The sequence below is a fragment of the Paramisgurnus dabryanus genome, chromosome 18 (genome assembly GCF_030506205.2).
Source record: "Paramisgurnus dabryanus chromosome 18, PD_genome_1.1, whole genome shotgun sequence".
Lineage (NCBI taxonomy): Eukaryota > Metazoa > Chordata > Actinopteri > Cypriniformes > Cobitidae > Paramisgurnus > Paramisgurnus dabryanus.
This window is the reverse complement of record NC_133354.1, coordinates 10,478,322-10,505,012: the sequence shown is the minus strand read 5'-3', so window position 1 is coordinate 10,505,012 and position 26,691 is coordinate 10,478,322. Positions and strand designations below refer to the sequence as shown.

The 26,691-nt window shown below is 37.6% G+C and overlaps 1 protein-coding gene across 1 annotated transcript in view; it reads left to right on the top strand.

The window, feature by feature from the left end:
- Positions 1 to 26,691, top strand: part of mmp17a (matrix metallopeptidase 17a) — a 95,253-nt gene that overhangs the window by 40,788 nt on the left and 27,774 nt on the right. The window contains exons 2-4 of the mRNA XM_065244138.2: positions 7,780 to 7,912; positions 8,110 to 8,242; positions 23,338 to 23,624. Of these exons, the coding sequence (XP_065100210.1) occupies positions 7,780 to 7,912; positions 8,110 to 8,242; positions 23,338 to 23,624 (553 nt within the window). The remainder of the gene's footprint in view (positions 1 to 7,779; positions 7,913 to 8,109; positions 8,243 to 23,337; positions 23,625 to 26,691) is intronic.

Here is a 26,691-nt window from a genome sequence, read left to right as displayed (position 1 = left end):
ATACAAACACAGTAAATCTCTACAAAACATTTGTTTTAACCACAATCCATGCACAAGAACTGAATATGTATGTGGCGCAGATGCACTCATAATCTGTATTTACAAATCCATCCAGTAAAACCTTTCATAGAAACTGCCGGTAAACAATAAATACAATAATTGTTTAAAAACAACTAATAATATGCTGATTTAGCTGATTTATTTATTCTGCTACTATATAGTATTACAAAAATGCGATTACAGTACAGAATATATACGACATAATATTCTTAGTTAATGTTTATAATAGTAATGTGTTTGCGCGTACTTTTGTTATGTATTAAATGAAAAAGCAAATACTTTAAAAAGTAAGCAAATATTTTCATAAGCTCATGTCTCAACCTAGTGTGTAAGAAGCGATGGAATAATATTTTCATAAAACGAAAACAATACTCAATACATGTAGTAGTTTAATATGTTTATTATGGTTGGTTCAAATGAATGACTATGTGTTGAATGACAAAGATACTGCTGACTGTGTCAGACCACATGAAGCTCGATGTGTCGCCATAAACAACTCCATAAAAAATTGCAGTTTAAAAAAACTCACACTGGAGGGACAGTTGTGACATTTTAAACCATCTCCTGGTAAGGTTAAAAACACAAAGTCTTGGTAAATTCCATGTACAAACACTCGACTGACTTTCCCATTGTAAAAATACTGGTATGTCTCTGTTCTTTTATATTTGCGCATTGAAGACCCGTCACCTCCGATGTGTAGTAAATATTAACTGTGTAAATGATGTTTTATGCGTGCTCCCACTTCATTGTTTTCTACCGGCTGGCTATGAACCGAAAGTCTCGAACAAAGAAGGGAAATATGTCACATCGAGAAAAAGATGAATAAAGACCTTAAATAATGAACTGTATTGCTTTTATTATCTTAGAATGAGCATTTTTATACATACATCGCGGGACTCCTTACATGGAAGTCGGCTGCCTTAGCTTCTCATTGCGTTTCGAAATTGAGGTTGGTTACAATTTTCTATCTCACCACTAGATGACCTAAAAAACTCACAATACACCTTTAAGAGAGAAATGTTTAGTAGTTACTGATTCTAAGTTAGACATGTAACATACTTGAGGATTCCAGGCATCACCGAACACTGACCTTGATCATAAAGCTGATTTACTCATCATCACTGGCTTTAGACCGCCGAGCCTGCTCCGTGTTTTTAGACCTTGGAGAGAGAACGATGTGTTTGATCATATTCAACGACCCTGGTAGAGTTGATCTTTTGGAAAATGTGACTCAATAAAGGCTATAATGGCAGTCTGTCATGTCTTGTTGGGTCGCCTCTAGACATTAAATGTTCAGAGATGTCTTAACAATTGAAAGCATTAGGTGTTGCAATAGTCATGGTGCATCGAGTCATGAGGTCATGTATCATTATGGTGCCACAGGTATTGTTTATTGAACCGAAATAAGCATGCACAGCCTCTTTATGTCTTCTTATATCTTTGTTAGATACAATTTGAGGTTTCATCCATTTTCGTAGCACAAACCAATGTGGCAAAGCTGTGAGTTTAAGGGACTTGTTCAAATCCCCAACCATAATGAGCAACACACAAACCTCATTCACACAACACTTCGGGCCCAGAAAAATACCACTTAAATTGCCAGACAGACTTATGTGTGAACACAAACATGTCCCGTAAATGTTCTGGGATTACTCCCGGAAAGAGGACCTACAGAAATAAAATTTCCGTAAAATACCCGGAAAACCCCTTAGTGTGAATGAGATGCAGAAACAATGCCATAAGGTGAAACGGTGCATCACACGCTCCTTTATAGTCTTATTATAAACAAAAATGGATGCAAGTGGTTTCTGGAGAGAGAAATAACGGATAATAAGCAAATTTAGATGCTGCTGAGAAAAAACAACCAACTGCAGGATGTGCATGTGTCTTTACGGAATCTTTCCAGTATCTGTGTGAACACACAAACATATTCCAGAAAACCATTGGCAGTGTGAATAAGTCAAAAATCAAACGATCCCGGACAAATCCTGGATGCATTATCCGTGTATTTTCCGTAATGTCTGTGTGAAAAGGGCTTAATAGTAATGCTTTCCTTTGGAAGCTCTGTTTTATTTACTGATCCTGAGGTATGATAACAGAAATAGTGATGTGATAACAGAATGTAGTAATGAAACATCACACCACCCTCGATGTGGTCAAACTGCAAGATGCCCTGTTCTGTGGTACAATGAGCACTTCTTGGGTAGCTGTGCTGCTGATAACAGCATGCTATGTGAACGCAAGTAATTTCTATCGATACTTCTGTATTTGTGTGTGCTCATTAGGAGATACAGCACAAGGCCTTGACAATGAACAGTGATGCGTCATGCATCAATATCTGAGCCAGCGGGTGAAGAGCTCACACAGAGACAGTAAACCTTTTCTCCACACTTTTACACAGTTGGATAGTGTGTCAACACACAAATTATGTCAGCTGGACGTGAGGGGGGAAACAGTGCAGACAGCAGTCATACTGTAGCAGCATAGTGCCACATAGCTATAGACGTGGTATATCAACCCACATTTGGTAATATCACTATAACAGTGGCAGCTCGTGACTGCTCATCCGAGGGGGGCTAATTCAAAATAAGAATTCGGAGTGTCATGTGTGTGGTTCTCTTTTCCAAAATATGTTCTGCGTATCGAGAGATCCTGTGTGCATCACGTGTTTTGTCAAAATAAATGCCTGCTGCGCACGCGTCAAAACCGTTTATGATAAAAGAGACACATTCTCACATTCACAAAATACGAAGGGCACTTTTCCCCTCGTCACCTGCAGCGTGAACCTGCAGCGCACTTTCAGCAGAGATACTTGGAGATATGGAGATAGCAACATTCAGTATTCTACCATTAGAAATTCGTGACAGTCATAGCGTGCAGCGCCTCAGCCAGTCAATAATGATCCGTTATATCTGTTGCGGGCATTCAGAGTGTAACAACGTCAGTTACAGTTCACATTTTACAGTTTTTTGCCAAAATTTAAGATTACATTTTAATCTGTTCCTTAAAAAATGGCCTCTGGTCTTCTTCCCTGTGTATACCAGTGTTAGCAGCGTTTTTATGCTTAGCTTGCAGGCTTTCCTGCACAGGGTTTTTGCTTTCAGTATGCTAACCATATTTACATTTTCTGTATTGGACCCCATCAAATCCACTGTTCCATCAGACGAGCCAGCCTCATCTTGCATGACGTTTAAAAGCCCAGGTCTGTGCTTGGCATCAAGCATCGTTGTGATCATGGCTAGTTTAACTTCTGCACGCTCGCTAATGATTGTATTTCATATGTTTTTCTTAAAAGCAAAATAATATATTAATACAATTTTTGCTGACATACAGTTAGAGTATTGAGGTGTATATTTAATATGATGGCACAGCTCAGATGATTTGCTTTTAAGAGTATTTGATAATGATCTTTAGTCTCCATTTGCTCTCAATGTAATTAGTTGCTGTCTGGATTAACAAATGGGCAGTGGCGGCCGATGACTTCTTTTTTCGAGTGTGCACGATGCGAAGCTATGGGTGGAGTAAAACGGATTTATGATAAAAAAGAAGCTTGTGTTTGCCAGATACTCATATAATCCCATGCGTAATCAGAGTTTACTGTTAAGGACTTTCTTGCGTGTATTTTGTGATGGTCTCTTTTATCATAAACAGTTTTGACGTGTGTGCATCAGGCACTTATTTTGACAAAACACGTGATGCACATGGTTCACATGACGCAACAAACACATATTTGGAAAACACGAGCAACACACGACACTCCGAACACATATTTTGAATTTGAACTCTTAACTGCATCTCTTTAACCTTGTTTCAATTACCTGCTGTTAAACTCCAGCACAGTAAAGTTTGCGGTAGACTTGCCATGTACAGTAAAGTTAGTTTCAAGCAGTGAACTTTTCAACTCTTCAGTTTTGCTGATATAAAGACAAGGTATGAATGCAATATTGATGATTTGCTCCAGTTGCTGACGTACTGGAGTGTCGAGCAGCATTTTAGTATTGTTTTTCAATTTTACTTATCTCGCTTGTCAGCCCCATTTTTTTTTAAACCGAATTGAAGGGATTTGTTTGAACACTTCTGTTTTGCAGACCTATGAAATGCCCATCATCTCCAGCACAGCTTTCCTCTTCTGTAAACTCCAAATCAAAAGAAAATATCATAATGCTCTGAGTCAGTCAACTTTTTGTTGTTAATCTCTTTCTGCGCATATAATTAATTTTGTCGTGACTGTGTTTTTTTGACATTTCAGACGATGAAGGTAGCGTGATCGATCAAGCGAGGAACCTTTCAAAGATCATAAATTTTAATGAACCAATTAATCCTGCCGCTGTGTTTTAGCACAACGGTTTACGAAATTAAATCAAGGCGCAAACAGTTTCCCCGTAGGCCAAAGTCGAACTGCAGCTTAAATATCTCGCCGTTCTGCAGCAATTGTGCTGTGTAAGCACACAGCAACTTTACTAATGGAATTGCTTGAGTTGTGGTCTCACTTATAGGTCTGAGTTATTCATCACGTCCACCACTTGATCAAAACACCATTGAAATTCAGTATGGTCTCTGGCTTAATGCGCAACAATAGATAAAAAACAACTTTGAGTGCATGAGGATCTTTATTTTCTCCTTAAATTTCCATCTGAAGCTTCAATGGCTTGATAACAGTTATTTAGGGCAATCGAATAATGTGTTGTTATTTTGTTTATAGAAAGAAAGAGGAAACATCAGGAGTATTACTTAATAAATTGTAGTTTTCTTTTCAAAATGTAGGGTTTCTACAAATGTACTGTAGTGCAAAAAAAAAACAGAAAAAAAATTACAGAAATGTTCTTTTTTCCCAATTGAGACATTGCCTGTGAATTATTTAGACTTTAGCCTGGATTTCATAGACAGGGTCACAATATGTAAGGGATAATGTAGAGGCAGCCGGTAGTTATCGGGAAATAAGCCCCGACAGTGTGATCAGGACCCAACGCGAAGCGGAGGGTCTTGTATCACACTGAAGGGGCTTATTTCCCGATAACTACCGGCTGCCTCTACATTATCCCGCTAATTACACGGCTACTTGTCACATAAGAAAAAAACGGACATGAATATGAATTTGAAACATTTTATTGGCATATTTGTTTTAAATTAACATTTTTATCCTTCCGCGAAACTTTGCACAGATGCATAAAATGATCGTAATACCTTATTAAGATCCTCTGCTTCATACTTGTCTGTCTCCATTTTTTTCTCTTTAACCAGTCTTTGAGAAGTTTTAATGCCCATTCTGTATTTTTTTGTGTGTTGGCTTCGTAGCTGTCATGCTCTATTTTGTCAAGTTCAGTCTCAGTAAGCTCTCTGTGTCTTGTCGTGGTTGTCCAGTGTTTGTCACAAGATGGCCCCAAACAGTAATCTTTATTGATCTTTATTGGCGCGGAGCGATTTTACTCGTACAAGTAGTACCGGCTATGCGTTATTACTTTGGAGCGGTTATTATTTGAAAAGAACGAACCTGCAAATGTCTCAACTGACCAATCAGAATCAAGCATTCCAGAGAGCCGTGTAATAAATATCAATATTCTATATGATTGGCCATTAAATTGCAGTGTATTAAAAATAACCCTCCTAACTCTTTTGAGTAAGACTACGGGCCTTATTTTAACGATCTAAGCGCATGGTTAAAGTGCACAGCACAAGTGCATTTAAGCCATGTCTGAATCCACTTTTGCTACTTTAACGTCAGGAAAAATGGTCTATGCGCCGGGCACACAGTCTAAAAGAGTTGTTCATATTCTCATAATGAGTAATGGGTGTGTTTTGGGCATAACATGCAATAGTGATGGGGACGAGACCGCCTACAGTATGCCGAGTCCGAGTCAAGACCGAGTCTTTAAGGAAGCAAGTCCTTTAGGAGTCAAGACCGAGTCGAGACCAAGACCATAAAAACATGTCAGTTTTCATATTCAGGATTTAATATCACCCCAGTTAATAATCAACAGTTAGGCCTACAGACTTAGCTAGATTGGGAATTGTTTAGAGGATAAGTCTTAATATGGACTATGCTTTTACCAGTGTTGGGGAAAGTTACTTTTAAAAGTAATGCATTACAATATTAAGTTACTCCCAAAAAAGTTACTAATTGCGTTACTTAGTTACTTTTCATTAAAAGTAATACCTACGTTACTTTTGCGTTACTTTTTATTACTTGGCTGAGGCTTGATCTCTTTCAGGCCTTGCAGGTGTTTTTATGACTGAGAAGTTCTGAATTCAGAAATTGCATATTTCCATCGCAAAAATGTCAAGCTATGGCTTGCCATCTCCGTTTGCATAGAGTGTTTATTTATACATGACTACATTCAGTTTTATTCAGTACATTATTTTGTTTTAAATCAAATGAATTACCTGAAAAGTAACTTGCATTGTTTTTTTTTAAGTAACTCAAATATTAATGTGTACATTTAGAAAGTAATGCGTTACTTTACTCGTTACTTCAGAAAAGTAATATTATTACGTGCACATTATTTGTAATGCGTTACCCCCAACACTGGCTTTTACTATGATTAAAAAAATCCCTACCACATGCATTCTCTTCTGCCTATTTTCTTCTGTCTAGAGATAAATAAACGGCTCTGATGGCAGTATCTTTGCATTGCCCCATGGGATGTCATTTTCAAATAATGCCTGTCAACATTGCATTTTATTATTATTGCTATGTAATAGTAATTTGTGGTTTTTTATATTCAGTAATTTGTGGTTTTTTATATGAACATAAAAAAGTCTGAAATTACGAGTCCTTCTCCTCCCACTGTGAGTCTTTAAAGGAACGAGTCCGAGAGTGCAGAAATCGGTCTCGAGACCGGACTCGAGTACTACATCTCTAACGTGCAATAAACCAATGAGAAACTGCATTATGTTTTATTTTTTGAAATGGTTATTTATGTGAATAAAGCTTTGGTTCTCTTTAAAATTAGTTATTTCAGTAATGGAAAAATTACAAAAAGTTTTTATAAGAATAATGTACAAATATGCAAATTTGCATGACTAAATATACGGTATTTGCATGAGATAAAGAACTTACCAACGGGTGGAGCCGTTTCAGCACTGGGACAGTGCCATGAGTGTTTAAAAAAAATATATTACTTAAAAAGATGTTTTAGGTACATAGTACAAAGGTACATAGTCATCATATACAATACATCCATGTGGTAGCATTAAAAAAATCTAACTAAATGCAATATTAGCAAAAAAATCTGAGATTTTTTTAATTCTCATATTTAAAAAATGTTTGTGTGTGTAATAAACACATGCTCACTATTGCCCCGTTTATAGGCGCATATTACTTATGCGCTCTATAACAAAAACAATATTGACTTTAGGCCAGGTTTTAGTTGGTGAATGGCGTAGTAGTCTATTTTACTTGCCTCAAAATAGCCATGCATCAACAATGCGCACTGAACACACCTTGTTTTCAAGCCAGCATGCCCATGGGCGGACAAATGGGCGAAAATGCATTTGCTATTTAAACAACATTTAACGTAACAATTATAACTGCATCGAGCTGAAACTAGCATAAACGTTTTGAGCTGCATTGCGCCAGGAGTATATGAAGGGCACTATATCAGAAAGGCTACTATTTTCCGGTAAAATGCCTTTTAAGTCTAAAAAGGTGCTAGTTGTGCCGGACAATTCATGTAAAATGTAAATATGTGTGGCCTTAATTATGGTTTTTTTCTACCACAGGATTGGCTGAGCAAATATGGGTACCTCCCACCCCCTGATCCTGTGAACGGACAGCTTCAGACGAAGGAAGCGCTGACCAAAGCCATCAAAGCCATGCAGAGGTTCGGAGGCCTGGAGGAAACTGGAGTTTTGGGTTAGTATGCACTTTTACTGAAGAAACTTGCTTTTTTGCAATTTCGTTTTTTCTAACAGCTACTGATTTTTTTGGTCAGGTAGCCTCAGATTTACTTCAGCTGGCATTTCCTTTTGCAGTCAAAAGCACAGAAATATCGCTCTGTATTGTGTACATATGTCTAGGTTTATTTTATTCATGTATGTGTTTCTCCACAGACCAAGCAACCTTGGGTTTAATGAAGACCCCACGCTGCTCGCTGCCTGATGTTTCGGAGCCAGATATGTTAGCAGGGCGAAGAAAAAGAGCGGCTCCTCAGACCAAGTGGAGCAAGAGACACCTTTCCTGGAGGTACGTTTTTAACCATGCTGTATCCATCAGACACATCAGACTTGGGTTATTGCATTATTACTCATACAGGTCTGAGCAAAACTATTTCAAGATCATGAAACATGTGCTTTATAAATGCGGTGCTGAATCAAGAGCCTACAACATCCACCTGACGTGCATAGACTAACAATTAAAAAAATATCAGGAGTACTCGAGTGCCCAGTAGACTTATCTGTTGTGTACCGAGCAGTCAAAACAACAAAAATTCAACAGTGCAGCGTTTCCTGAGTTCAACACAAACCTGGTTATTTGAAGATTGATGATTGTCATAGACTGGTACTGCCTTTTCCAATTTTTATCACAAAAAACTTTCCTCGACACCAGTGGTTTCTGAGGCTGTCAGTCCTGAAGCTGGATTGACAGTGTGAATGTGTTTGTTCCTGAAGCGTGTTGTGTGTGTGTGTCAAGATGATGTATTGTGTAATATCGCGTCTTGTTTACAGACACTTGAGTTTTGAGTTTCATACTATGTTGTTGCCCGTTTCATATTGCAGAATCCCACTTTGATCTCACATTCTCTACGGTGCCAATCATAACGGATTACTGTCAACCCACTGTTACCTACTACGTGTTGCTTTTCTCACCTCTATTGATTAGTAAAGCTTCTGTGTTTTTATGTGCAGGTCGAATAATTTCATGCCTTGCCTGTCTGAATATAAATTTGGTCTGTGTGTGTACGTACTCTGTTCTGGGAAATACGTGGCTAAGCAATCGATATAGCATTTTGATGATGATAAATTTACGATGTTCCTCAGGCACGCCACAGAGGAACGTGTCTTTAACAATTTATTTCAAATATGGATGTGTTTTTCCATTTATTGGAGATGTTACTGCCCTCATCCGAGTGGCTTTATCAGCAGTTGGATGGTGGAAATTCTAACATACCAAACAGTATCACAAAGCTCACATATCTCTGCAAAAGTTGCCTACCTGATGTTTGAATTGCAATCACTGTGTGAACTGGTGTGCAACTGCTAGAATTGAAATAACTTTAAAGAAGTGAAGCCTGTCCTTCTGATTCAGGTATACGACTATCCAATTGTAAATGTTAAGTTTTTCTGTTGTATATTTCAGGGCGTATCATGCTTCGTGATTTTGAAAATGCTAGTTTTTGCCGACATTTACACTGTGATTGCGATTCGTGACATTGAGAAGGTGACTGTCACGGTGGCTTGTAAGCCTTCACAATGACACCACGCTGTGTGATAAGGTCAAAGGGAAAGTTTATACAAAAATGAAAATCTGTCATCATTGCCTCACCCTGATGTGGTTCCAAACACCTAATTTTCTTTTTCTGTGGTTCACTCGGTTGTTTTTAGGCAATTAAAGCAAAGCATATTAAAGATCTGAGGCTGCCAAGCTGTAAAATAAGTAAAAAAGCACCATGAAGTATTATAAACTTCATTGTATGAAGTTGTCCATCAATAGATTTATGGTTTTTAAATCTTCTGTCTATCATATCATGTTCAAATTTGTCACGTTGTGATTGGTTAACAAGATATTTGAGAACATTGTTATTTGGCCTCACTGATGTCTAACCACCGCAGTGGTGCAGCGCTGTCGCTTTCTTGTCGAATATGTATGTATGTGTATTTATATATATATATATATATATATATATATATATATATATATATATATATATATATATATAGCCACTAGTGTGTTCAGTGACATCCTGGACCTCTGATAGGATTCGTTTCAGCTTTAAAGCTGTGCCATAGGTTTATCCAAAATAGAACCTGAACTGCATTAAATGTTGCAAATCTATATGTCTGACACCCTATGCATTTGTTGCACACGTCATGCACATGCACAATTGATCAAACTTTTAGAAAGGGAAGTTATAAGAATCAAACAACCTCGTTGACTAATTCTAGGCATACAAAGACTCAATTAGCAAGAAAAGGTCCAACATATTACCAACATGTCTTATAAATTAGCCATAGAGATTTTCTATGCTGATCTTAGGTCACCACCAGCTAAAAAAATAAAATTACTACAAAAACGATACAATACAAGAAACACGCTCTAAGACGCCGATCCCATGGGTGTTCTGGGGCTCGGCTTGAGCACTCATCGAAATGGCCAAGCACATATGCACAGTTGCTTTACATTTTCTTCACATGTCACATCTAAAACCACGTGACCATGCCGCTTTCCTCATCTTCCATGAGCGTGGGCGCTCCAGAGCGTCTTTTGTTGCTAAGTAACCTAAGCATTGCTTGACGCTGTGATGAGCACCCAAGCAGAGAAATAAATTGGCGCATGGGTGATTCTCACGAAATCCAGATTAAGGTGTCCAACATCAGAATTAAAAAAAAAATGTTGCACATATAAGATTAAGGTCTGAACTATAACCATTATTTTTAGAGGATGTAAAAAATATTTCCTTAAGAATTATTTACATTTCTTAGATTATCATTATTAAAAATTGTCATTACCGCAACATGATATTACATTAAATGTATGCATTTACAAACTCATGTTTCGGTAATGAGAACTAAAAAGTTGTCTAGGTACTATGACAAACAAAATTTAATAAGAACTGCTTACCTGGTAGCCATCTTGAGTGTCACAGTCAATTATGTCCCTTCCAACAATTTTTTTGTTGTTGTTGAAATGTTAGTTCCTTGAGGGCTTAAACAATGATTGAAAATTGTTGCGGAGGATTAGAAAGTTGGCCTTGGACACATTTATATTCCTTATTATTGTCTCTACATTTACCACTGATCACCAAATACCACATGTTTTTTTACTGTAAATGTTTATAGTATAACATGCACTGAATCTTTTTTTTTTATTATAAATTTTCCATGTCAAAGAACCCAAATCCAGTCATGGACATGTTGCGGTAATGACAGTTTTCCCTTAAATGTGGGAAAAACAACAAAATTGGTTTGTATGATGTCATCTGAAATCATGTGCGAAATAGTACATGAAGAGATGTTTGTAACTGTATGCTTCTTATTTTTATACTCTTAGTTTGCATTTACTTTTTTTAATAAAATGTTTCATGACACCTCATGAGTCTAATTTCGCGAGAATCACCCCCCATATTTAACCACCACACCACCGCAGTGAATTGGCGCGTTACCATTGTGGTGGTAAAAAACTGCCACCGTCACAGCCTTTCTTTAGTAGAGGATGAATTTTTGTCATTGTATAGATGTTGTGTTCACACACTGCCAACACAACCTTTTTGTCGAGACTAACAAAGGGTAAGAAAGAAATGGCTCTTTTAAGAACCTTTTACTGAAAGGTTCTCTGAGAACACAAAAATGGTTCTTTTGTAGCACCTTTATTATTAAGATTTGAATGTAGATCAGAATTCTCACGTAACTACAGCCAAGGAACATCTATGTTTTGGCTTCTCAGAGACTTTTGACATTCTCTTCACGATTTTCAGCATTTTCTGTGCCTGTCATTTTGTCCTGAACCCACGTTCTCAGTGTTAATGAGTTCGCCCAGGCCTTAGCGGCTGACCGCCACCGAACTGTCTAAGAGCTTGCTGGGGTGAGATGACTTCTATAACAACAGTGAGAACTCTATAAAGCTTGTCCCAGGCCTGTCAGGAGCTTTGTACCTCATCCTCAGCTAGAGGTGCTTCTGTACTTCAGGTGAGAGGCCAGTCGCTGTAATAAAGCTCCTAATGGCTTGTTTTAGGAGCAGTGATAAAAAGCCTTACTCGTCTGCAGACCAATTGAAAGGGGATGTATAGAAACAGACAGGCAGGAGGGGGTGGAGACAAATAGAGAAAGACAATGATGGATTCTGAGTGATTATTGTATTGCACTGTAATCTAGGTTTCTGTGAGATGAAGTGTTTTAAAATGGGCGTGGGCATGAATGGAATCAATACAACGGCACATATACACACAGTGTAACCTTAGTGTTTTGATCAGCTCAAGCTGACTTTTTTCGTTCTTTGTACACCTCACGATTCTTCAGGAAAGCAGCCGTTTAGCGGTTAAAGAAACCATATACCCTGAAATAAAAAGTTTGTCATTATTTACTCACCCCTATGGCGCTTTCTTTGTGGAATGTGAAATTTTAATCAATATTTATGCCACTTTTATACATATAATGATGGTTCATTTGATGCTTTTGGAGTTTTTTATCCAAAGCAACTTACAGTGCATGTTTTTATTAAAGGAATAGTTCGGCCAAAAATGATATTAAACCCATGATTTACTCACAAATAAATTTTCGGATATTTTAGAAAATGTTTTAGATCTTTCAGTTGATTAAATGTAAAGTTACGGGGTCCACGACCTTCAAGTCTAAAAAAAGTGCGTCCATCCTTCACAAAATAAATCCAAACGGCTCCAGGATGATAAACAAAGGTCTTCTGAGGGAAATCCACGCGGTGTTGTTGTAGAAATATCCATATTTAAAACTTTATTAACGTAAATAACTACCTTCCGGTAGCGCCGCCATCTTAGACTCAGGAGAGAGTATTAGCGTAGTGTACGCACGTTTCTTAGTGACGTATGACAAATTCGGAGGGCGGGGGCACAGAGCAGCAGCAGAGTAGCCTCCGTAGGCTGCGTAACTCTCATCCTGAATGCAGACGCGACTAAGATGGCGGCGCAACCGGAAGGTAGTTTTTACGTTAATAAAGTTTTAAATATGGATATTTCTACAACAACACCGTGCGGATTACCCTCAGAAGACCTTTGTTTATCATCCTGGAGCCGTTTGGATTTATTTTGTGAAGGATGGACGCACTTTTTTGGACTTGAAGGTCGTGGACCCCGTAACATTACATTTAATCAACTGAAAGATCTAAAACATTTTCTAAAATATCCGAAAATGTGTTTGTCTGAAAAACGATATGCAACTCGGACAGCTTGGGGGTGAGTAAATCATGGGTTTAATATCATTTTTGGCCGAACTATCCCTTTAATACCTTTTGCAAAACTAACCGAATGCTCTACCACTGGTTTATATCGACCATGTCTGTCAAACCTAAACATTACCATAAAGTAAATTTAAAAGTTCATCCCTACTGAAAAACTATGCAAACGGTAATGGTTTTATTACAAATACTATTGTGAATCATCAGCTCTTTATCAAGCATTACAAAATAATTTTTTTGTGTGTTTTGGGTCTTATTCCAGTAAGATTTAATCCTGTTTGATGGGTTCACATAACAACTCACTAATAGAAACCAACACGTTAGACACCCAAAGAGACCATTATAGTTTCCATAAAAACCAAATAATTCCCATTTAAACCATTAAATCCATTATAATTTCTTTGATGTTTTTTGTTATTTTTCAGCAGGGACTTGACTCCAAATTATATGTTGTTCCAAATCATTTTATAGCTTTATGTGAGAAACAAATTAAATAGATTTTCTGTCAAAAATATGTGCAAAATGAGGAGCAAATATTTTTTCTTTGGTGTTTTATGGGAAAAGCAGACAGAAAAACTTTAGAAATATGAGAAGGTGACGTTGCATTTAAAGAGCTCGGATGCAAAACCCTAGTGCGTCTGACATGTTTTCTTGCAAATGAGCATTATTTATCAGACTCTTAATGGATTCTGCCAACATTTTCAAATGACCTGTGACTGTGATTAAGCATATTTAAAGCAAAATTATTTGATGAACGTAAAATACGTACCGAGATCCTTGGGTTATTATCATTATCTTTTTTTAAAGTCGCAATGAGATTGAAATGAAAAACTAATATTTGTTTTGGAAAATTGTGGCATTTTTAATAAAAATGACTTATCTGCGTGCTTCATTATTTTTTTTTATTCATGTGCCCTCATAATCTTTAATTCAAAATGCAAATTAAGGAGCAATGATATTACGAAGCACCCAAAAATAATCCCCTTGGTTACTTTCAAGAGATATATAATATTGACTTTCAATAGCAGGGGACTATTTTCGGGCACTGCGTAATATCAACTGCCCCTCTTGCAGCCATGATATGGCAGCAAAGTCGTTGATTAGTGTATAGTTCCTAACCATATCGGCGTAGAAAATCACAACTTTTAATTTTCCGTCGGTCTTAGTACACAATGTAACTACAAAAGAGTCAAGTTTTAAATAAGAAAAACATTGAAACTCTTTGGTTATTTTTTTGTGCGATGCTAATGGTCTAATTGGATTTATTGGATTATGCTAAGCTATGCTAAAAGTGGAACCGCCAGACATGGAGATGGATACAAAACAGTAAAAATCATATGTTTAACTCTAGGGGAGCTGGAAAATGAGCCTATTTTCAAAAAATGTGGAGTGTCCTTTTAACAAATACAACCTTATTGTTGTGCTGCCGGGTCCGCGTGACAGCATTCACATTACCAATTTTGTTTACAAACTGTGCCCTGTTTCAAACTAAACTGTCTGTATAATAAGTATTTTTTAGTCTGCACATGTCTGTTTATTTAATGACATTGCAGTGAGATTCACTTTTTATTGAAGTAATTGCCTTCAATTAGTAAAAATCCAGAGCACGCTGTCTACAGTTGTACGGTATTCAGAGCCTGTAGATCATCATTTGCCATCCAGGACAGCCCCTCATCACGAGTTCATCACTTCACATTAGACCCTCACCATCACGCTTCAGGGCCACCGCCTGCTCATTAACATCCTCATTAATTACTCAAATAGATTAGGAGTGATTGCTCTCAATGACAATGTGTGTTTTCCCTCAGACTTTGTGTGTCTTCAGGGCTGATCTCTCAAACTGATTAGTAGGGAAGAGAGTGAAATGGCTTCATGATAAGCATCTGCTTCCACACCACCCTCCATTACCCCTATCACATTTCTGTCTATCAGAACCCTCGATGCACCTAATCCTTTCCCTGCCATCAGGAAATTGGAATCTCTCACAATGGTTGAATTGCCTCAGAGCGAGACCTATTGAGAGTGTGAAGGGGCTGTGATTTTGGTATCATGGGCATCTTCGTGTGCGCTTGAGAATCCAGCCCAAATGCCTTTACACAATGGGCATCAGTGTGGTAAATCATTACATCTTGGTATATTGCCAGATAATCCTATCTATATCCAAAGAGCTTAAATTATCTTTCAGGAAGGGTAACTAAAACCTTAACTATAATTTAGTTTATTGCAATTTTGCTGATGTGATAAACATTTACAAATTGCTGCTGGTAGGAAGTCAAGAAGACCTAAAAGAACAAGTAGACAAAAGACAGAAAAACAAAAAGCTTAAACTCACAATAAGACAGCAGCTACACTGCAAAAAACTGACTTTCTTGCCTAGATTTGTCTAGCTTTTAGACAAAAAATATCAAAATGTATGGGAATTTGTGCTTAAAACAAGCAAAAATAATTTTTCTTGAATTAAGTGTTTAAGAAAAAAGTTTGTATGTTTTATGCATAAATTAAAATAAATTAGATTTATTTTCTTAGGTCATTTTGCTCATGAAGATGAAGATCTTGATTTTAAGGATTTTTAGATATTTGTACTTAAAACAAGACAAAAATAATAACTAAGACAGTCACTTTTTGTAGTGTATTGGTCAAAAGATAGAGGAAACCCTACAAACTTGCAATCAACTTGCAGTGGCACGTGGCTACAAGTATTTGAACGCGCATATCAGAATGTTTTACAGCAACAGATGAAGTATAGCCCTCTGGCACAGTTAGCGCATATGCCCTGCTCCTAAATCAAATCGAAACCTACTCGAGACCACCTCTGCAAAGCATTCCAGGGTAAGCTAAAATTCACCCTGGTCCTGTACAGAGCGATCACACTAGCCAAAAGAACCATACTTTGGGATCAAACGTACTCTGGTACAATTTTTTTTAATAAGACTACCTAAATAAAAAGGCAACAACCCCAGAATAGTTTTATAAATAATTAAGTAAGAATGAATTTTCCTTCGGATAGACAAAGGTGGCCAGGCTACTCTATAATACAATAAGGCTTACAATCGAATATAAATCTTAAAGCACAGTGATAAACAACATCCAAAGAAGAAAGAAGTTGAGAGGAAGCAAACTGATACACCACATCACCATAATCAAAGTACAGGCAAAAAAGTAGCATAAACTAACCTCTTTTATACATTAAACAAAAAAAAAAACTTGTTTCTGAAATAAAACCCAAGCTTTATCTTTATTTTTTTTGTTTTGTGAGTCCCAAATTATAATTTATCATCGATAATGTCAAGATATTATTATTTTTTACTAACTCAATCACATTGCCTCATGACGTCTGGAGAGAAATAAACTTGTCTTTAATTTTTTTTTTGTATGAAACCGAGACTGAATAACATCAAAAGCTACTTCGAAGGTGCACCACAATACGTGACAGTATCATCCGCGGAAAAGTTAAATTTACATCTTGAATATCAATACTGTTTATGTAGATACTAAATAAAAGATGCCCCAATACAGATCCATGAGGAACACCTTAACAATCTCCAATAGTCCTGAATTTTTCCCTCCAGCCTGAACATAATGAGTTTTATTACTTAGATAGTGTGCACACCGCCACGTGGTGAAATTTTTTTATCTATGGGCATAGAAATAACAAAAAACGTTTTTGAAAAGCGCTGCGTTTTCATTGGAAACAATTGAAAACATGCGCTGGCCACAAGCAAAAATGTCAGAGAAACATGCTGTGTGAAAATCTATTTGTGGTGGTCAATTTTAATTTTGTGGTGGGGTGCCACAAATAAATGAATGTATGGCAAACATAATTCTGATATACTGATATAATACTGAAGTATTTTTAGTAGTTATCGTAGTGGTAATATTAATTTAGTACAATCATTTACATTGTAAGTATTACTCTGACGTGTTTGCCACATGCAGATTGTATAATTATTTAATTAAATCACAGCCTTAAGATAAAGATACCATGCTGGTTTTAATGTCACTTTCAGTCTGGATGTGAGTGTTCAGGATAGATTTGATGTTTGATTAACAACACCATACGGTAAATGCCATATCTGGGCCACTGAGCCGCAGGGGTCAGACACACAGTGAGAATTAGGAGGGAAAATAATCTTTTTAAGCTTGTTCCCCTGATTTTTTGGCCTTTTTCTCTCTTTTCATCCACCCATCTAATCATAGCAAATGGAGACAAAGGTGGAGATTGTACCCGAAAATGAAAGCTCAACATAAAAGCATCTATCCGCCACTATAATGCTCAAACTTTTCATAGCCTCGTTTTTAGCCTTTCTGTTAGCTTCTGGTACTTGTATAACAGCCAGGCAAGATGGAGGAAAAACAGCCTTGATTATTCGCCAATTTAATATTGCCATCATTGAAACCCTGGTGAGGGGACATTATGAGGAGAATGGATGCAAAATTGTGCTTGAAATTCATACCCCCTTCCCGACCTCCCTAGATTTCTCAGATGACCTTGCATTACGTCTCTGTACTTTGGGCAAAGGAGACTGTAAACGTACTGAATGCAAACTACATCTGACAAGAAGTTACAGTAAGATGGATTGTAATGCATAAGAAAATCGAGTGTCTTAACGGACTAATCAGAAAAAATTGCAAGGGTACTCAAGCTGTGTGTCCTCATATTTTTTCATAGATTATTCATGGCTTCTCTTAGGCTTATTGATGATTTATTGATAATAGTTGTTTATCCTATTGACAATGAACAAATTCCTTTTAATCACTTAACCCCGAAGAACCCAGAAGAATCCAAAAACCCATTTCTTCTATTGAACAAATTTGCCCCCATGGGTTCTCCAGGGTTAAATTTGAAATAATTCATTAATAATTCAAGTAATTCATTTCAACTTTCTTGAATAGTGAGGAGTTGCTTTAAATTATAAATATAAAGTTGAATTAGCTTAAGTTATTTTTAATAATTGATTAAACTTGAACATGCTTAAAGTTATACATACACTAAACTTAGACTTAATGGTGGTTTCTCAGACAGGGCTTATCCTAGTCCCAGACTAAAGTGCATGTTTGAGCTGCTTTTATTTTTTAAAACACCTTGTACTGACATATCTTGACATACATTAGTGCCATTGTTTTGTTTCAATAAGCAAACCAGTATTGTAAATTTCACCATGTTTTATTTTACTTTTGCAGTCTTTTTGGCATATTGATTACCATTGGCAAACCAATTGTTTTACTACAGTAACCATTGTGTTTTTACTGTAGTAAAACCATAGTTAATTTTCATAAGGGCTGTAGCTTATCCTCCCAACCAGTCCAACACAACAATATATGTTCAAAAAATTTGGGTTTGGGGTCAGACTATGGTTTTAACTGACCAATGGTTTGACCCGGCAACCTTGTTGTCCCCAGTCCAGATCTTAAACCACTAGGCCATACCATGATCTCTGCGTTTAATTTCACCTTAAATTACTCAAGCTCTGGATTTCTATCTGTCTGAGGCGAAACAAATATTTTATATGAACAACATTCCGTGCCAAATGTTTCCTTTGTGATCCAAGGTCCCAAGGTGTTGCATTGCGTAATTGATGTCTGAGATACCTAGCATTTTCAGTGCATATCTGCCGAAAGTCAAGCCAAAGAGGTGGGATGAATAATGTACAATGCATGTAGCATATCACTGAGAGAGCGATAGAACACAAAGAGGTCACTTAACTCATTTTAAATGCGTCTGAGGGCAGCGTTGACCCTGACAAGCTGCTCTTGTGCATGTCCTGCATTTCCATTCACACCCGCTGTAAACTCATCATCTTACAAGCCTTGATCTCCATAAAACCTGACTGACCTTGAGCATCCAGTGACAATACGCTGTAGGCACACCAGCACCCACTCCAATAGGAACGCCAATGTTCTGGAGAATTAATGGATTGCCTGGACCTGATGCTGGTTCAGGTAGGATAAGTGTATTCTGCGCAAAGGGCACACTTCTTACTGGACACTTACAAAGGAGGCACTTTGAAATTAATTTCTCATCGATTTGTCTTTTCTTGGAAAGAGGGCTCAAATTGCCCTTGGAGGAAGCGATTACTGTGATTGTGAGGTGTAAGTGGACCTTCATATCACTCTTACTTGTCTTCGAACTACCTTGACTCAAACAAAAAAGGAGAAAAGGTGACAGATTATGTGTTTGTCGAAAGTCAATGCAACAGCCATTACTCTGGGTGTTACTTTAAATTGGGAAGAGATGACAGAGGGGTTTCAGACCTGTTTTTAAGAGCAAGAAAATCTGGGGCAAATGTCAGTGTATTTATGTCTGTCTAAGAATGGTCTTTAGAAAGGATTACTGTCTGTTTCAAGCTGATGATGTGTCTAATGTATACGTGTATATAAATATTCATATAAATGTATGTGTATGTGTGTGTGTGTATAAAATCGTTTTTTACGATGCATAACAATGTCAGTTTGAACAATTACTGGATCTAAAAGCACGTTTAACTCTTCTATGAGGTAAGGGTGCACACGTAAATGAAGTACATTTTATATTTTTCAACTTGGACCGCTGTTGAACGTTCTTTAGGATGTAAAGCGCTCAATCGACCTTATCAAAGAAGCAGAGAGAAGCTGGAGCAGAGTTTTAAAGCGGGGCTTTTACAAGAAAGACTAGAAAGAGCCGCAACAATAAAAGTGTGATTGAGACAGACTTACATCTGCTGCAAGTCAACCTCCTGTAACTTTGCTAGCTACACCCAGTTAAAAGATACTGTAGCATGATGGCAGACGCAGGAGACACCACTCGAGCTGCTCTTTACATGGGAAACAAAAAAACCCTGAACTCAGACAAGATTGTGAGACTATAAGTCATGTTTAAATGCTGTTTTCATAACTCTTAAGCAACTATAATAAGTTGTTGTGAAACTTACAACAGGCTCAAGGTCAGATATTATGGGCCCTATTTTAACAATCTAAGCGCATTGTCTAAAGCGCACGGCGCTCGGTCTAAATGGGCTTGTCCGATGCCACTTTGCTAATTTAACAACAGGAAAAATGGTTTGTGCGCCGAGCGCACGGTCGAAAAGCATTGTTCATAATCTCCTAATGAGTAATGGGTGTGTTTTGGGCGTAACGTGTAATAAACCAATGAGAGTCTTACAGTATCTCTCATCCCCTTTAAAAGCTAGTTGAGCTTGTGCTATGTCTAATCTCTATTTAGATGACAGAAAACTTTGTAAACTGAAAAACTAAGTGGAGGAAGAGGACCTCCAGTTTAAGAATAATGTTTAAAAAAAATGTGTTGTTTTCATTAAATTAAAATTTTACTTTTGGATTAAAACCTTTAACTCTTTCACCGCCATTCACGAGATATCTCGTCAATTAAGAGAAAACGCTTCCCAGCCAATCACGGATTTTCCGTCTTTCCGCAATACCGCTATTATCCACCAGGTGGCTTGACCCTTCCGCAACTTTTTAAACCCGGAAGTATTGCCCTATGGCAAGCCGCTGCATGTCCGTTTCTGTTTTAAAGATCGCTCTGAATGGGATCTCTATGAAAAGTCCGTCACAAAAATGGAATTATCTCTGCTTTTTGCTCAAAATGTGGTGTTTTTGCAGAAACCTACCCATATTCAAAAGCTGATTACAAAAGAACCACTGAAGGTAGGATGAAAAATTTTTTTTTTTTTTTTGAAAGCAGAGGGTCTGTTCTTTCATTTGGTATATTGTATGTTTATATATTTAAAGAAGAACATTTTCTGGAAGGCATTAAACTTTGGTGAAAATCATGAAAAACCCTGGCGCTGGCTGGCAACTTAAAAAAAAAAATCGCTGGCGGTGAAAGAGTTAAAAGCCTTTTTTTTGTCATAGAATACGAATAGCAGGCTTTTAATTGTTGTAAATGTATTGATATCCTACATAATCATTATAATCTCATAAAATAATTTGCAAATATGCAAGAAAAGGATTGTACTTTAAAAATACAATCTAAAAAATAGATAAAGAATTTACAAATGTGCGGAGAGCCGAAGCGGTTCAGCACTTGAACAGCACCATGTTTTTTTTAAAAAGCATTCCTTAACTCTTTCACCGCCAGCGTTTTTAAAAAAAAGTTGCCAGCCAGCGCCAGCGTTTTTCATGATTTTCACCAAAGTTTAATGCCTTCCAGAAAATGTTCTTCTTTAAATATATAAACATACAATATACCAAATGAATGAACAGACCCTCTGCTTTCAAACAAAAAAAACCCGTTTCATCCTACCTTTAGTGGTTCTTTTGCAATCAGCTTTTGAATATGGGTAGGTTTTTGCAAAAACACCATATTTTGAGCAAAAAGCAAAGATAATTAAATTTTTGTGACGACTTTTCATAGAGATCCCATTCAGAGCGATCTTTAAAACAGACACGGACATGCAGCAGCTTGCCATAGGGCAATACTTCCGGGTTTAAAAAGTTGCTGAATGGCGCCACCTGGTGGATAATAACGGTATTGTGGAAAGACGGAAAATCTCGTCATTGGCGGGGAAGCGTTTTCTCTGAATTGACGAGATATCTCGTCAATGGCGGGGAAAGAGTTAAAATGTTTCTCACCTTACCATATCCACAGGTACAGAGTCATCATATACAATAAATCCGTAGGGTAGCATTTAAAAAAACAAAAATCGCAACGTGCCAACAATGCGCCTGAACACACCTCGTTTTCAGACCAGAACGCCTATGGGCGCAAAATTGGGCGCAAATGCATTTGCTATTTAAACAACATGGCACTAAATGTGAAAACTGTAATTGCGCCAGGTTGAAACTAGCAAAAGACACTTTATTTCATAAAAGTCTAGTCTAAAAATGGCATAGCATTTTTTGTGCTGTAAAAAAAATGCAAAAATTGAGAATCGAATCGAACCATGACCTTAGAATCGAAAATGTAATCAAATTGAGGGTTTTGGAGAATCGTGACACCCCTACTGATAGATATAGAGACCTTTGTGCTGATTGGTTGGATTATATGATCATGCTCCTCCCAAACTTAGTTTAAAATTTCATTAAAAATTATGGATGCAATGCATTGTAATGCATTGAGATATCGTGAGACCAGTGACGATTTAAACCCCGTAGGCATTAGCTAATATCTGTAATTAGCAAAGACGATTTTGTAAGTGGATGTCTATAATATACAAAATGTTAATATGTTCCAGTATATACAGTCTGGGAATAGTCTAAGATTCGCTGAGGGGACTATATATGGGGACATGGTATTTTATACTTTTTAACCTTGATTTAAATACACAATGAAAAATTTACAATTCTGTGCAATATTCAAGTATGAAATTTGCATTGTGTTTTAGAGGTTATTACTTTTGCACTGTAAAAAGTATAAGCTGGATCAGCTTAAAAAATTACTTCAATTGGTAATACTTAAAAAAATACTTCAATTGGTAACATCTAAAAAGTTTATTTAAAAAGTTACATTTATTACCTAAAGTTACATTTTAAACAAAAACTTACTTTTTTTAAGTTGATACAACTTTTCACTTTTTATTGTGTGTAGGTTTGATAGGCTTAACTATAGTTTACACCAATGTCATTTTATTTCTATTTGTCATTTTTACTTCTATTAAAGTTCTTATCACCACATACTGTTTCAAAAAAGCATTACGAACATCATGTTTCCTTGTCCACATTTCTACAAATCATGTTTAGTTAAAAATGTTAAATAATGCAGTATTTAAATTACCTGTCTGTGATGCATTATTTTATTGTATTTGTTTGACTGTGTACGCTGAGGTTTGACCTTTTGCATCGCGTCTCAACCCGGTACAGTATGTTTCCACTTCAACAAAGAAAAAACTGCTCTGTGCTTACAAACGCTCTGTAGCCTTGGGGTGTGAGTAAACTTTATATGTGCTGCTGTCAATCCCACAATCCTCTTGGAAAGCCTAGCACTCAAAACACTCATTTATCCTTGCTCAAAGTGTGTCAGTAGAACAATACATTCAAATGTATCTTGTATTGTGCAACTGTGCCGCTTGCATTCATTTGTTTTGAGAACGTGCACTTCAATTGGGCTCAATTCTTCTGTTTTTTACACAGTATATATAGCATACACATCCAATGCAGTAGTATGCGGTTTTTCTCATTTTTTATTTAGTAACCCAGCAAGCAATTTTGCATTTAAATAGCCGTCCAAAATTTAATAGACATCTGTTTTCTGGTACTCACAGGGTGAGGACGTTTCCAAAAGAGTCAGTGCTTCTGGGACGGGACACGGTTCGGGCGCTCATGTACTATGCCCTCAAGGTGTGGAGTGACATCGCCCCCCTCAACTTCCATGAGGTGGCAGGGAATGAGGCAGACATCCAGATTGACTTCACCAAAGCGGACCATAATGACGGCTACCCTTTTGATGGACCCGGTGGCACGGTAGCCCACGCATTTTTTCCTGGAGAGCGATTTACAGCCGGTGACACACACTTTGATGATGATGAGGCCTGGACCTTTAGGTCGCCAGGTGAGTGTGAATGAGTTTGTTTGTTACCTCAACTGCTTCTGGCATGGCAGAACGGTACGTGCTTGCCATTGTATTATTTATCGGCAGTAAAAACTTCACATTTGCAGTAATTATCCAGGTGTGAAATTAATAGTTATTAGATTAAATTAATATTAAGTGCTTTTAATAAAAACATTTATGCAATTGGAATACATTTTATCCAAAGCAACTTACAGTGCATTGTTTATACTTACAGTGCATTGTTCTCTTAGGATTCAAACTCATGACCTTTGCATTGCTAATGCAATAGAGCTATAGCTTATATTCAACCTGTACATTCTGTAAGATGTATATACAGTACTGTTTTATTCTGCTTTTGGCAGACTCTTTGATCCGAGGCGACTTAAAGTGGATTCGAGCTATAGCTTTTATCAGTATGTGTGATCTGTGGGATCGAACCCATGGTCTTTGAGTTGCTAATGCAATGCTCTACTAAGTAAACTACAACATCAGTGACTGTTTCTTCTGGCTTGCATGGACGGTGCGTCTTTGATATACATATAATCCTTTTTAAATATTTCCGTGGCGGCCGGTGACTTCTTTTTTCGAGGATGCTCAATACGAAGTTCGTCACAACATGTATGTAGCCCGTCATGTGTGTGGTTTTTTATTTCTAAATATGTGTTCTGCGCATCGAGAGATCCTGTGTGCATCACATGACTTGTCAAAATAAGTGCCTGCTGCAGATGCGTCTAAAGAGACGCTCGCGTTTGCCAGATACTCTCAGAGTTTACTGTTAAGGGAGTGTCTTGCGTGTATTTCGTGAACGTGAGCGTCTCTTTTATCATAAATGATTTTGACGCGTGTACAGCAGGCACTTATTTTGACAACAACACATGATGCACATGGTTAACATGACGCAACAAACACATATTTTGAAAATGCAAGCAACACACATGACACTCAGAACAATTAATTTCAATTTGCGCCCCTCGGATGAGCAGTCACTGAAATATTTATACACAAGGATCCTAATTTTTCATTAAAGTTATGAGGCTCTCAGTTGTAAGAGGCACCTTCAGACCTGAGGTGCTCACGTGCCCTTGTGGCTGCACTAAACATGCGGCTGATAATTAGAATGGGGGCCAGGTGGGGTCCCCATTAGCCAATCCTGCCCGGTCAGTGAACCCTTGCTGGGATTGGATCAAACCACCTTCTGCTTCCTTCTCTCCCTAGTGGTTGTGGACCATATGCTCAGCACTGCTATGGACAGCAGTGTAGGCTACCCCAATTAGACCCAGGCAGCTGTCCGCACAGGCCTTTGGCAGGTGCGTAATATGAGGGTTTTGAAAAAGTGGAAGCCTCCCCACCCCACAAAAAACTGAACCTTTTACCAATCAGTTACAGCTGAGCATCTCGTCCCCCATCTGTACTGTGTCTCTTTGTGTGTGTTTATCTGACCCTTCGCAGCCATTTCCATGTTTTCACTTCATTAACTGTCCATCTAATGAGCAGACCACCCGCACCTGGTCCACTCCATATGGTTGTCAAGTACCTCCTCTCATCATCAACAGATATTCATTATGGCTCATTGTATGCAGCCCGAGAACTCTGCACCAGCCAAAAAATCTTCCTTATTCATCTGTTATTTTTGGCTTTCTATCAATCCTCAGACTGTACTCGGTTTACTTGAGGTATTCTGAGACCACACGGGTGGTATCCATTCAGGTTATAGCGGTATTTTTAAGTTAAGAGAGACTGGCAGCTTTTCTGCGAGTGGGCGTGGTTTCAGTGCAGACAGAGGACACGCCCCCAGTGTTTGAGAGGAGGGAATCCTGCCTGTTTTTCCAGTTTATTTATTTGCTGTTTTTAATCATTCAAATCATTAAATCATTTTTCCGTGGTGTCACAAACTAAGAACACATTGAATATCTGACTTTAAAGGGACGTTGGTTTGGTTTCTCTATCGCAAGCAAATTTAAATTCATAACAAAAAGCATAGTAGTCAGTTCACATAATATTTGAGTCATAAGAGCAAACCCCTTGAGGTCTTAAAGAGCACCTATTTGTCCGATTCATGTTTTACATTTCCTTTACTGTGTAAGTGACAGTGTATATTAGTGCATGTTAACGATATGCAAAAGGTACATACCTCAAAGGGAACAATGACGCGAGTTATCGTCTCCAACGTATAGCATTTTTTTTGGACTACAACAAGCACACGGATTGTAGGAAACAGTTTACTGCCTGGGATTGGTGATGTAGACAAGACTGACATTATCATAATTCCTCCCGCTTCGGATTCAGCCTCTAAGTTAAATCCTGTTAGCAACCGAATCTTTCAAACATGGTAAGGAGCGTCACATTTCCTGCTGACGTCAGAGGTATTCAGGCCAATCACAATGAACAGATTAGCCAGCCAATCAGGGACACAGAGCTTTTCAAATCCGTGCATTTCAGAAAATAGTGAAATGTTGAGCTACAAAAATGTACAGTATGTGGAAAATAATGTTTTTTTAACCATAAACCACAGGGACACATTGTATTATACCGAATACCCACAAAATAGCATTGTTAATCTTTCTCATAAATTACTGGCTTATCATACAAAGAAGTGATTGAGTGATTGCATTTTCCCTCCCTGCAGTCGGGAGAACTGTAGGCATAATGTTTCTGACAGAAACAAAGAAGTTTCCTCTTTGAGGCAGGAAACAGGAAAGCGAAAATATTTTATGTGTACAGCATAATAACTTCTTAATTGAGACTAAACAAAATCCGAAATGCTTAATTTGAGATTGCGGGTATCCATGTACTTGTTGCTCAACGGCAGAGGCAGCTTGTGTTCCCATGGGTCAGATGAGTGGAATTGGAGAAGCTACTTTGTTATCCTGACAGCAGGCAGATTGCTTTTATTAATTATGTCTCCGCTGGCTGCTCGCTAATGCAGACTGATGATTGTGGCCAAAAACAAAAGGCTCATTAAACAGGTGTTTTTTTGATAAACTTTTTGGCCGTCCACCGCGGGCCTGTGATTTGCAGCAGGGGCGTCATGCACCAATTTTTTTTAAGGGGGCACAGTGTGCACAGC